General features: G+C 33.1%; 1 protein-coding gene and 1 long non-coding RNA gene across 2 annotated transcripts; both read left to right on the top strand.

Annotated features, from left to right (window-relative positions):
- Positions 1-2308: 2308 nt before the first annotated feature.
- Positions 2309-6454, top strand: LOC136802029 (uncharacterized). The gene has a single exon (XM_067058731.1). The coding sequence runs from the start codon at positions 2309-2311 to the stop codon at positions 6452-6454; it is 4146 nt and encodes a 1381-aa protein (XP_066914832.1).
- A 1210-nt stretch (positions 6455-7664) lies between these two features.
- LOC136802161 (uncharacterized) lies at positions 7665-8988 on the top strand. Its single transcript, XR_010845969.1, has 3 exons — positions 7665-7754; positions 8135-8247; positions 8468-8988. It is a non-coding gene; the product is annotated as an uncharacterized lncRNA (long non-coding RNA).
- Positions 8989-13147: the final 4159 nt, after the last annotated feature.

Below are 13147 nucleotides of genomic sequence, written 5' to 3'. Positions count from 1 at the left end.
GCTTATAAATCTCAGCTTCTCAGCTTACACGTCTCAGCGTCAGATCTACTTAGCCTTATTAACTTATACTCCCTGCAAAACAAAACTCTTATTTCTCCAGTCAAATTTGAAAAATATGTTGCATACGCAAACTTATCAAATTTCAAAAGCTGTTTTGGGCTCATTTAATCAAGCCAACGAGGAATTATTTGGCCAAACTGCTGGTACTCAATGTAGCGTTAACTGCCTGTATGCTATCTTTTGGTCTAATTTTCGACGCGTTAATCTTTGGAAGACTACCGACCTTGACAAAATCTTAATCGAAGGTGATAAGTTATACAAACAGCTTGATACAAACTCCCATCTTTCGGTTGATGAAATGCCGCGTTTCATTGAATCAAATGGTGTCATAACTAATTTCAATTTTTTGAATTTTGCAAACGGCGAAGCGAACCTGATTAATGATAGTGCTTTCCTTCAAATCCCTCTGAGTGAGTCCGAAAGTCTAGAATTCAACGCCTTAATGATCATTAACGGTTTTACTATCGCAATTATGAGTCGGCATCAGGGTTACTTTATCTTTGACTCGCATAGTCGAAATGAACTTGGATTACTTGATCCCTCAAATGGAAAATCGTGTCTTTTAAAGTTTGATAACGTTTTTGAACTTGAGAAATATATCCAATTTTTTTATTTACGACAAATGGAAAAAGAGAGTACTTACTTTGAAATTCAATTTATTGAAGTGGATGAACTAATAGAAGAGCTTAAAGAAATTCTACAAAGGGACATTTCAGTATTCATGAAAAGTTATTCAAATAAGAAGCGTAAAAGTGATGCCAGTGATGGAAACAATTCTAAGCGTCAAAAAATTAATCAAAAGTATTACAAAAAAAACAAAGAAACAGTGATTGAAAACAGAAAAACTTATCGTTCCCAAAACAAAGAAAAATTAAATGAACAAAAAAAAGATTATCGTTCCCAAAACAAAGAAAAATTAAACGAACAAAAAAAAGATTATCGTTCCCAAAACAAAGAAAAATTAAACGAACAAAAAAAAGATTATCGCTCCCGAAACAAAGAGAAATTAACTGAAAAACAAAAAAAATATTTTTCCCAAAACAAAGACAAAATAAATGAAAAAGATAGAATCTATTATCAAAATAACAAAGATCGTGTAAGTGCAACAAAAAAATCACGCTATGAGAAAAATAATGCGGCTGCAAACAAAAACCATAAAAATGAAAAAAATGATCTAGTATCAAAATTTTTAAAACTTATTTATGAAGGTCCTTTCTACATCTGTGTTTGCTGTAACAGATGCCTCTATAAAAAAACGGTTGTCAAATACTCGCCTGAAAAATATGATATCCCAAAAGAACATTATTATTCTGAAGTTTTTTCATTTGACGGCCAACTATACATTTGTAGAACATGCCATAGTAAACTTAAAAAAAATGAGTTGCCGTGCCAATCTGTCAAAAATAAACTGAGCCTTGATGAATTACCTGCTGAATTCCGTACTCTTCGTAGACTTGAAAAAATTTTGATTTCTCGCAGAATTGTATTCAAAAAAAATTGCAATCATGCCAAAAGGTCAGTTCCCCAAACTCAAAGGTTCTATTTGTAATGTACCTATTGATGTTGAAGATAATGCTAATACTTTACCAAGAAGAGCAAATGCAAATGGACTAGTCATTGTTAAACTCAAAAGGAAATTGGAATATAAAGGACATGCCGTTTTTGAACCAATCAGACCTGATTTCATTCAGCGCGTACTGAATTATTTCAAAGAGAACAACCCTCTTTATCAAGACATAGAAATTAATGTCAGCAATATTTCAAATGATGAGACCATTATACAAAATTCTGCAAATAATGAGGAAACAAACTCTAATGAAAGTGACCAATTGAGTGAAATTGCTTCCAATGACGATAGCACTGAACCTGATCATCAACAAAATAATGCTTCAGATTCTGAAGAGCTTGAGACAACTGACAACCCACTTGATGCTCATCGCTCAAATGCAAATGAAACTACTCTAATGCCTCACACTCCTTCTGATGCAGAAGTAGATAATGAAATTTTGTCATTAGCGCCTGGTCAGGGTAAAAAACCAATTTCAGTCTTACATGATGAAAATTGTGAAATGCTTGCTCATCCTCATTTATTTCCTAAAGGTAAATTTGGTTACAAAGTTGAACGTGATGTTAAACTAAGTCCACCCAAATACTTCAACCAGCGTTTGTTGAACTACACACAGACTACATATTTTTTGCTAATTTTGTAACTCAGCAAGTGTCTTTGACCAATCAGATAAATGTCGCAATGAGAAAAGTTGCTGGCTCAAATTTAAATGCTGGTATGTTAAGTCAGAATTTCAAAGAAACAGTAAGGCAATTCATAGCAAATGATAAAGCTTTTGCCTTCATGAGTACTGTTAAAGGAACTCCAGCATATTGGAAAAAATTCCAGCAAGAAGTTTTAGCAATGGTTAAACAATTAGGACCACCAACATTCTTTCAGACATTTAGTTGTGCAGACCTTCGTTGGAACGAACTCATCTCCATAATTTACAAACTCAAGGGTCAAAACGTAACCGATGAATTTATCAAGAATCTTTCTTATAACGAAAGGTGTGATTTATTAAATAGTAACCCTGTACTTGTAGCAAGGCATTTTCAATACAGAGTAGAAGTATTTTTTAAAACGATTGTTTTGGACGGCCCACTCGGTAAAACAACTTTCTACGCTATTCGAGTAGAATTTCAAGTACGCGGAAGCCCTCACATTCATTCCTTTCTGTGGATTTTAAATGCACCAGTATTGACCAAGGAAACAAAAGATGAGTACATTATGTTCATTGATAAAATAATCAAGGTCTATTTACCATCCGTAGAAGAGGATCCCAAATTATTTAACCTTGTGAAGACATACCAACTACACCGCCATTCAAAAACTTGCCGTAAATATAAAAACACTCCCTGCAGGTTTTATTTTGGTAAATTTTTTTCTGAGAAAACAATAGTTTCTGAGCCCTTGCCACAAGAACTACCACATGAGGAAAGAGAAGCCATACTTGCTCTGCGAAAAGAAGTTTTGACAAAAGTAAGGACTTACATCAATGAGAACCTTAATCCTGATAAAAGAAACTTTTTCAACCCTGATGGAGAAAATTTTAATCCAGTTCCTACCATCAATGAAGTCCTAGCTGAATTAGACATTCCAAAGGAAGATTATGAATATGCTCTCTCTGTATCTGAAGATGACGATTTTCACATTTACTTAAAACGCAATACAAATGCATGCTTTGTCAATAACTACTTTACAGAAGGTCTTAAAGCTTGGCAAGCAAATCTGGATATTCAACCAGTATTTAATTATTACAAAGCTGCAACTTACATGTGTGCATATCTTTCTAAAACTGAAGATGAAATATCTCATGCTATGACCCAAGCTGTTAAAGATGCTTTTGAAAATGGCGGTGACAAATATGAACAAATGAAATCTGTTGCGCATGCCTATGTGTCAAAGCGAGAAGTGTCAGTGCAAGAAGCAGTGTATCTTAGTATGCCACAGCTATGGCTTCGTAAGCTGTATCCAGGTGTAACTTTTGCAAATACTAATGTCCCAGAAAAGAGATTTAGAATGTGCCTTAGTGAAGATGAAATTAATGAGTTGCCTGAAGATAGTACTTCAATTTTCAAAAGTAATATGCTTGACCGGTATTGTGATAGACCAAGAGAAAGAACTGGACCTAATAAACCTATTGCTGAAATGTGTTATGCCGAATTCTTGAGATTCTACAGTGTTGTCTATAAAGAATGTAGTGAAAATGATTGCCAGCCTAATGAATTGGAAGATGATTTGATAGAATCGAACCATCTCTCAAGCAACTACCCAAAGATTGTCAAACTTTGTTCAATGAAAGGTAAACTAAAATGCCGCAAAGTTCCACTTGTACTTCGACTTCATCAGCCTAACAGAAACAAGTACCCGGAAGATTACGCCCACCACCTCCTCATGCTGTACTTACCTTTCTTTGATGAGAACGAATTATTGTCCCAAGAACACAATAATTATACTGCAAAGCTATTGGAACCAGGTGTCATTGAAAGGATTGAGAGAAACAGAGCTTTGATCCAACCTTATGCTGGTTTAGTAGATGATGCATTAGAAAGGTACAGAAATGATTTGATTCTCAATATGAATGATTTTGAACAGCAGGAGAATGATGAAACAAATGCAGAGCTTCAAAGTAGAGCAAACAATAATGAAGAATCGGATGATGAAAATAACAATGACACAACTCATGCCAGAGCTTCAATTCCAATGGAATCAATTTTGCTCCCAGATAATGAAGTACATGCTCGTATTAGATCTCTAAATCACCAACAAAGAGAAGTTTTTGATGTAGTTCACAAATGGGGAAGAGATTTCATTAAAAACCTTTCTTCAAAAGTGCCTAAATGTATTGAGCCATTTCATATTTTCTTAACTGGTGGCGGAGGCGTAGGAAAAAGCCATTTACTCACAACAATCTATCATTCTTTGTCAAAACTTCTTATGTACAGAGGAGGAGAACCCACAAAAGAAAGAATTTTAGTTCTTGCACCAACTGGCGTAGCAGCAATTAATGTCAATGGAACCACCATACACAGCGGTTTGATTATTCCTACTACAGATTTCTTTCCACTGAATGCATCATCAAAGCAAAATTTGCAAAAGAAACTTGCATGTGTGGAAGTTATTATGATTGATGAAATTTCCATGGTGTCTAGCCGCTTGTTTAGAAATATTGATGAAAGGTTACGCAAAATATTTGAAGTAGATAAACCTTTTGCTGGAAAGTCAGTTCTACTTTGTGGTGATTTATATCAACTGCCACCAATTTTTAAAGATTTTATCTACAAACCGGATTGCTCCACAGTACATGGTATAATTGGGTTTGAATTATGGCGTAAATTCCAAATCGCTGAATTGACAGAGATCATGAGACAGAGAGATGATATTGATTTTATTGACCTCTTGAATCAAATTCGTTTAGGCGAGCTAGACAAAGAAAAGGAAGAACTTTTAAAATCTAGATTTATTGCAAAAGACAGTCCAGATTATCCCTCTGATGTAACTCATATTTTTGCAGAAAATAAACCAGTTGATGCATATAACATAGAAAAACTCAATGAATTACCAACTGAAAAGCATTTGATTTTTGCACAAGATGAAGTTCCTAAGCATTTAACAAACCAAGATGTCAGATTTATTGAAACTGCAAAAGCAAGAGAAACAGGTGGTCTTGCCCGTGTATTAGAATTGAAATTAGGTGCCCGAATTTTAATTTGCAAGAATATTGACATTACTGATAGACTGGTTAACGGTCAAGTTGGAACAGTAATGGGATTTAAATACAACTCTGGTAATACCATATCAGGTGTCTATGTTAAACTTGATGATGTTCTAGCAGGCAAGAAAGGACCTAATTTAGATCATGTGTGTAGACAAAATGATTGGATATTGATTGAAAGGGCAGAAGCCACTTTTAACACAAGAAAGGAAAAGAAAAACAAAAACAAAAAGGAAAAACCTTTAATGGTTCGAAGAACTCAATTTCCTTTGGTCTTATCCTATGCATGTACAAGTCATAAAGTCCAAGGACTAACACTTCAATCAGCAGTAGTAAGTTTTGATCTATTATCACAAAGATATTTCAATGAAGGTCAAATGTATGTTAGTCTATCGAGAGTAACAAACATAAATGGATTGTTTTTGACAGGTGAATACGATAGAAAAGCTATCCGTGCAAACAACGAGGCAGGACTTGAATATGAGCGTTTACGAAAAGATAGACCTTTGCATAAAGTTGAAAGTTTTTCTTCTGCTTTGACTCCAGACAAACATGTTCAAATTTCACTCCTTAATGTTCGCTCTTTGAAGAAACATGCAATTGACATTGCAAAGTGTAAAACTCTTATGAGTAGTGACTTATTATGTCTTACTGAAACTCAATTGTCACCTTCAAGTGATACAAATGAAGTTGATCAAATACTTGGTGATTTCAATATTGAATACAACAACAATTCTGTTAATCGATTCCAAAACAATGCATGTTGTTTTAATTCTTCAATTCAAATTTTAGAATGTAATAGAGCAGCAGGTTACACTTGTATCGAATTTTCAAAAGAAACCTTCAGTAACCGACCTATCAAACTTTTAATGTTGTACAAACCACCTGATTATTCAAGAAACAGTTTTCGTGAAGAATTGTTGGAACTTATAACATATGACGATATAGACATTGTTGTTGGAGATTTCAACATTGATGCATTAGATCCTGAAAACGCATTCCTGAGTGAATTACTTTCTTCATATAAAATGATTGTGGATGAACCAACCCATCTAGCAGGTGGTCTTCTTGACCAAGTTTATTTAAAGAATAGCTTTACAGATATAAAAAAGAAGTCAAGTGTTTTGTAAAGGACATATATTTTTCAGACCACGATGGAGTTTGTTTTATCATATCAAACAACATTTAGTTTTTCAAACCTGTTTAACCTACTTAACCTACTTAGCCGATTTGACCTATTGGACCGACTTGAGAAATAGTTTTTTATATGGGGGTATAGGGGAGGGTGGGGTCGAAGGAGTTGCAAAACTCTAGAGCAATTAAAATAATTTTTGATAAACTGTAACATTCAATAAAACTTTCCTGTTTAGATCTGCAACTCCTTCTTACACAACCATGTGTATGTAGATATTTTATTCGTTGAAATGTAGACAAAGCTCCTAGACAGCGCATTGGTTTACATAGACTTGTTCAAATTAAATTTATTTCCACGCTGAAATGTTACATGCGCATGGTTGTATTGCTTGGGGACCTGATTCAATATAGCTGGTGTGAGGATTTTGTCCTTTATGTCGTGTTTTTGTTGTTGATTTTTAGAAAGTATCGTTGTGTTTATCTTCCTGTGATGTGTAAGGAGTATTGATTATAGCCCAAAGACTCTGAATGTCTGTGATCAAAATTAAAATTAATATCATTAAAAAAGGACTTTCCTCACTAACCATACATTTTCTGCTTATTTTACATAGAAATTTGAATTACTTTTTATAGTTTTTTGTACCTTGCATTTTTACAAATCAATTATTTAAATAGTTTTATACAAAAATTTGAATTATTTTTATACAAAAAATTTAAATTATTTTTTACAAAAAAATTAAATTATTTTTTACAAAACATTTGAATTATTTTTTACAAAAAATTTGAATTATTTTTATACAAAAATTTGAATTATTTTTATACAAAAATTTGAATTATTTTTATACAAAAATTTGAATTATATTTATTCCTCACATTCTATAAAATCATTTTTTGTAATTACTTTTTATCTTCATAGTTTATATTTTCTTTTTTGCATATAAATCTCTATTATAAATCAAAATTCTGCAAAATCTACTAAAAATGAACACTCAAATCTCTCTATTGACAAAAGAATAATGGACAAAATGTATATATGAATGAATTTGGTGTTGAAATGAAAATGTTGGTAATTCGTTGATTGTTTATTGTTGTTTTAGTATCTGGTGTTACATGTTTATAGTATCGAAAAAGTCCATAGCTTTGCATCGTTCGAGCTTGGTATTACCATCGCCTTCCTGTTTTTGTTGTTGTTTGGTACAATGTACTCAATCATCTCACTCATCATGGATAGGTACTTTTAAACCATTGGTTTGTTTCTTCACACCTGAATACTGAAAGAGTTCATAAAATTGATAGGTAAGCTAAAGGTCTGTTTTTGATCCATCAAAATTTGCTATAACACAGACACTTTAACGTGTGTTTCTAGGTATATCTTAGAAAGCAATCATTTTATAGTCCTTCCATTTTCATTTGAATAATGTCTTTTTACGAGGTTCGATTATTCGTCCAGCCATCTCTCAAAGAACGTTAAAAATCTATGATAGTCTTTTGTCTCAATGAAAGAATAAAAGAGATTTGTTAGCTAGATAGCAAGCGTTCTGTTTCATTACTTTAACGTACAAAATATAAGCAATTAATCATGAATGATCTAAGTTTTAAAGAGTGAAGTGATTTTGTTCATGTTGTTATTATTTACCTGTGTATGGGACTTTAATATCTTCATTGTTTTGTTGCAGATATGCTATGCAGGGATCATTCAATAACCAAATATCACGACTCTTTATCAACGACGGAAATATTGCTTCCCATCCAATAGCTCGAATAGCGACACTACAAAAATCGAAACAAGGTACTATAAACATTGAGTTTAGTGGCTTTACTTTTCCTTGTCCGGGAAAGGTTAAAGACTTTGCTCTAGCCCTTCAGGCTTTAAAATCACTGAAGCCTCAAAAGTGACCTACATTAAAAGTTTGAATAGTGGTCAATTGATATTTTGATGAATAATATAATGTCAAAAAAGTGAGAGTTTACTACAATGATTACTTTATACATTATCTTTTTTTTTACAGAAATTCAATCGGCGACCATCTATTTGCAAAATTTTAACGCCACTATTATGCTGGTATAAATGAAAATACACACGTTCACGTATCCTACTAAACGCTATCACGTTTCACGATTAGATTAATCAATGTTTTTTCAAAGCTTATTCGTTATTGGACTATTATGATGCTGCAATGAATTTTTGGTTCAGTATACCTATCCTGTATCTAATTCAATGTCTTGTTTTTGGAATTATTGCTGTTGGAATGACGTTGGTATTGGACAATAATTAAAGACTTTATTTCAACTAGAGAGTATTACATATTTTAAATGTATTGCAAAGAAATAATTAATATTGTACAATAGTAATATTGTTAATATTTATAGACAATTATATGATTATCTAAAACAACATTGTTAAAGATTTATGTTAAAAATGAAATTTTTTCAAACCTTGTTACACTTTTTTCATAAGCAACTCCATTTTTCGAGTCAGGCCTGGAGTTACTAAGGGTTTTTCGAAATCCAGGCTCAAAGTTGCTTGTAAGGCTGTTTAAAGATTTGCAAGTACATTTTTGCATTTTTCAACAATTTTTGCATTTTGAATGGGCAGTAGAGGCATTTTTCGTAGATGTGATTACATCCTTTTTGCTATTCTCTCTTGATCCAGCTTATCATTTGATCTATCTTATCCTTTAGGGCTGACCTTCCAGCGCAGCTGGTTTATTGTATGTTAGTTTTCTCAGTCGTTTTCTTTTTCGTTCTTTCCCGTACAGACGGCTGCACGGACTTTAGGTGTCGAACCGGGTTCTGGGCCTACTTTTTGATACTTGTATTTTGTGAGTGTGATTTTTTTCGTGCCTTGCGTGCCTTCGTGCCCTTCGTGCCTTTTGAAAAAAAGTTTGTGCCTTTCGGAAAAAAATTTCTAGCTCTTCTTTAACTTAAGTTCTTTCACTTCTTCTTTGCATCCAGGCTAATTTGCACGCGTTTGTTGACTTCTCAAACCGGGGCAGGTACAAAATGCATAAAACATAATGCATAATAGTATTGAGTAATTTAAAGAACGATTTTATATTTTCTAAAACTCTCCTTTGTAGAGGCTAAAAACGCAAAAGCCTCTTTAGAAGAGTTTCTTCAGAGGGAATTCCCCAGACATGATATTTACTTTTCGAATCCGAACGAAAGCGAAAACATTCGATTCGAATCGTAACAACAAAGGGTTTTCTGTCAGCATAAATAAAAAGAAGATGCAAAATATCAGAAAGGTTTCCCCCTTCGTCTTTCTCAAAAAAAGGTAAACACATAAACGCCCTCATAAACATTCGAATGTAAAATGATTCGAAGTCTATTTTCTTTGATCTAGCTTTCGCATGAAGCTCTTTAATTTATATTGGCTGGATTGGCTTATCTAACAAAAAGCATACACATGGTTAATGCTTTGTAAGAGGGAAAACCCGTTGAAATTTATTAGCAATTGTTCGTAAAGATCTCTGAGAAAACCCAGAATAAAGATCTTGCTATAAAATTTACGTTTTCGAGTTATCGTTTTCGAAAAGTAATACACGGAGGAGATATTTTCGTGTTTTTTATTCTACACTATACTACATTCTGTAAAATATATCTATGAAAATCAAAATGGCGACAAGCATTTTCAGTGGATCATGGATTTTCTTCATTATCCAAAATTCAAATTTACAGCTTTCTACCCTTTATTTTCTGGTAGAAAATAGTATATTTGTTTTATAGACATTTTCAAATTTTATGCATTATGCATTATGCAATATGCATTATGTTTTATGCATTTTGGACCTGCCGCTTCTCAAACCCGACCATTCATTTATTCATGATATGCACCATTGCAATGTCTTCCACGGACCCAACAGTGGATTGGTTGAAAGTGACGTAAAATCAATCATTACGTCACTTTCAACCATACAGCTGTTGGGCCCTTGGAAGACATTGCAATGGTGCATATCATGAATATCCTTTTTTGTCTTTCCTGTCTTTTCAAAACAAAACATTCGAATCTTGAACAAAACATTCGAAAGTGCATTCGTTAATATGCAATGTCTTCTTTTTTTCTCATTTGTGTAATTCCTGTTATTTTGTTTGTCATTAACTATTTTCAAAAGGCACGAACTTTTTTTTCAAAGGCACAAACTTTTTTTTGAAAGGCAAGAACTTTTTTTTCAAAGGCACGAACTTTTTTTCGTAAGGCACGAACTTTTTTCAAAAGGCACAAACTTTTTTTTGAAAGGCACGAACTTTTTTTTCAAAGGCACGAACTTTTTTTTCAAAGGCACGAACTTTTTTTCGAAAGGCACGAAGGGCACGAAGGCACGCAAGGCACGAAAAAAATCACACTCGTATTATGTCGTTTGTCTTGTTCTTGTCTGTTGTTTACCCTTTTTTGTTTCTTTGTATTTGTGTGGGAGTTTTTGTTTATTTTTCTATGTTTGTTAGCTTGTTTGGACTGCGAGTCGGTTCAGGGGAGGCTGAGTGTTGGACGTCCTTAAAACATGTTTAAAGCCGCTGCGCCTGTCGCAAGTCAGGGACTCCAGATTGCATTGGTTGGGTTTTTGAGTGGTTTTTGGTGTTTGTATTTTTCTGCTTGGCTTTTTAAACTTTATGTCTATTGGTTTGTTGGTTCTTTTTCGCATATAATTCTCATTTCTTGACAGGATGTTTGATTGGTTTGATTTATATATTTAGAAAAATGGAAAAAACGTAAAATTATGAAAAATATTAGTGCCTTTTTATGTTTCATCTTTATTTTATTTAGTATTTTCAACACTTTCTCACCTTGAGGTCAGATCTCTGATCTTCACCATATATATATATAGTGAAGATATGTAATATCTGTCATTTTAGAAAAAGAAAAGTATTGATATATAAATAACTCAAACTGATAAAAACGAAAATAAGTTAAGAATATTTTTGTTAATTGTGTATATTTACGATTTTTTGGTATTTTTAATTTTTTAATCATTCCGAAACAGAGGGTAATTTAGCAAACAGTTGCATTCGTTAATATGCAATGTCTTCTTTTTTTCTCATTTGTGTAATTCCTGTTATTTTGTTTGTCATTAACTATTTTCAAAAGGCACGAACTTTTTTTTCAAAGGCACAAACTTTTTTTTGAAAGGCAAGAACTTTTTTTTCAAAGGCACGAACTTTTTTTCGTAAGGCACGAACTTTTTTCAAAAGGCACAAACTTTTTTTTGAAAGGCACGAACTTTTTTTTCAAAGGCACGAACTTTTTTTCGAAAAGCACGAACTTTTTTTCGAAAGGCACGAAGGGCACGAAGGCACGCAAGGCACGAAAAAAATCACACTCGTATTATGTCGTTTGTCTTGTTCTTGTCTGTTGTTTACCCTTTTTTGTTTCTTTGTATTTGTGTGGGAGTTTTTGTTTATTTTTCTATGTTTGTTAGCTTGTTTGGACTGCGAGTCGGTTCAGGGGAGGCTGAGTGTTGGACGTCCTTAAAACATGTTTAAAGCCGCTGCGCCTGTCGCAAGTCAGGGACTCCAGATTGCATTGGTTGGGTTTTTGAGTGGTTTTTGGTGTTTGTATTTTTCTGCTTGGCTTTTTAACTTTATGTCTATTGGTTTGTTGGTTCTTTTCGCATATAATTCTCATTTCTTGACAGGATGTTGATTGGTTTGATTTATATATTTAGAAAAATGGAAAAAACGTAAAATTATGAAAAATATTAGTGCCTTTTTATGTTTCATCTTTATTTTATTTAGTATTTTCAACACTTTCTCACCTTGAGGTCAGATCTCTGATCTTCACCATATATATAGTGAAGATATGTAATATCTGTCATTTTAGAAAAAGAAAAGTATTGATATATAAATAACTCAAACTGATAAAAACGAAAATAAGTTAAGAATATTTTTGTTAATTGTGTATATTTACGATTTTTTGGTATTTTTAATTTTTTAATCATTCCGAAACAGAGGGTAATTTAGCAAACAGTTAAAGGGAATTTAAATAGTGGTATGTGAAAGAAAAACCTAATCCAAATGAAGATAGAAGAAAAGTAATAGTGGAGAAACAATGAATTGCAAAAAACCTTTTTGATAAACACACTTCAGTACAATCATTTACACAAGTTCATCAAAATACATATAAAATGGGGACAAATACAAAAGCAAACACATCAAATGAATTAAAAAAAGATACAAACACAAAACAAAACCCGAAGTCCCAGACTTGTGACTTGCATAGTGACTTTCCACATGTTTAAGGGCCCACACTCAGTCGCCTTCGGAAAACATAATAGAAAAAGGAACTGACCAGCAGCTTCCAAACAAATAACAGACAAAAAAATACAGTACAAAAGGGCAGAAAGACGTACACTACAGGTGAAACAAACATTTGTAACAAACACAATCTCACACAAAAATGGAAAAAATCACTCAAAAACTGAAAAGAACAGAATCGTAAGTTGGACGCGAACCCGGTTCGGCGAGCCGCGACGGTAGGACTGCACAGGGAAAAAGAAAAGTAGGAAATGAATACCTCCGATGCTAATGCTAATTCTTTAAACAGAAAAAAAGAAAAAAAAACACACACACACATACAATACACAATATATGGTTATCTTCAAAGCTTGACTCCAGAGGAGTCATTCAAAGAATTTCTGTCCAACTATCTTCTTTCAGGAGATTTGGGTGGCAGAGCAGCATATACTATAAGA

This window comes from Clytia hemisphaerica, unplaced genomic scaffold, assembly GCF_902728285.1.
Source record: "Clytia hemisphaerica strain Z4C2 unplaced genomic scaffold, Clytia hemisphaerica genome assembly, whole genome shotgun sequence".
In the NCBI taxonomy this organism is placed as follows: domain Eukaryota; kingdom Metazoa; phylum Cnidaria; class Hydrozoa; order Leptothecata; family Clytiidae; genus Clytia; species Clytia hemisphaerica.
This window is presented reverse-complemented; position numbering and strand designations above follow the sequence as displayed.

Bases quoted from the DNA above. Each gene is read 5' to 3' on its own strand.
- LOC136802029 (XM_067058731.1), top strand. From the start codon at position 2,309: ATGAGAAAAGTTGCTGGCTCAAATTTAAATGCTGGTATGTTAAGTCAG.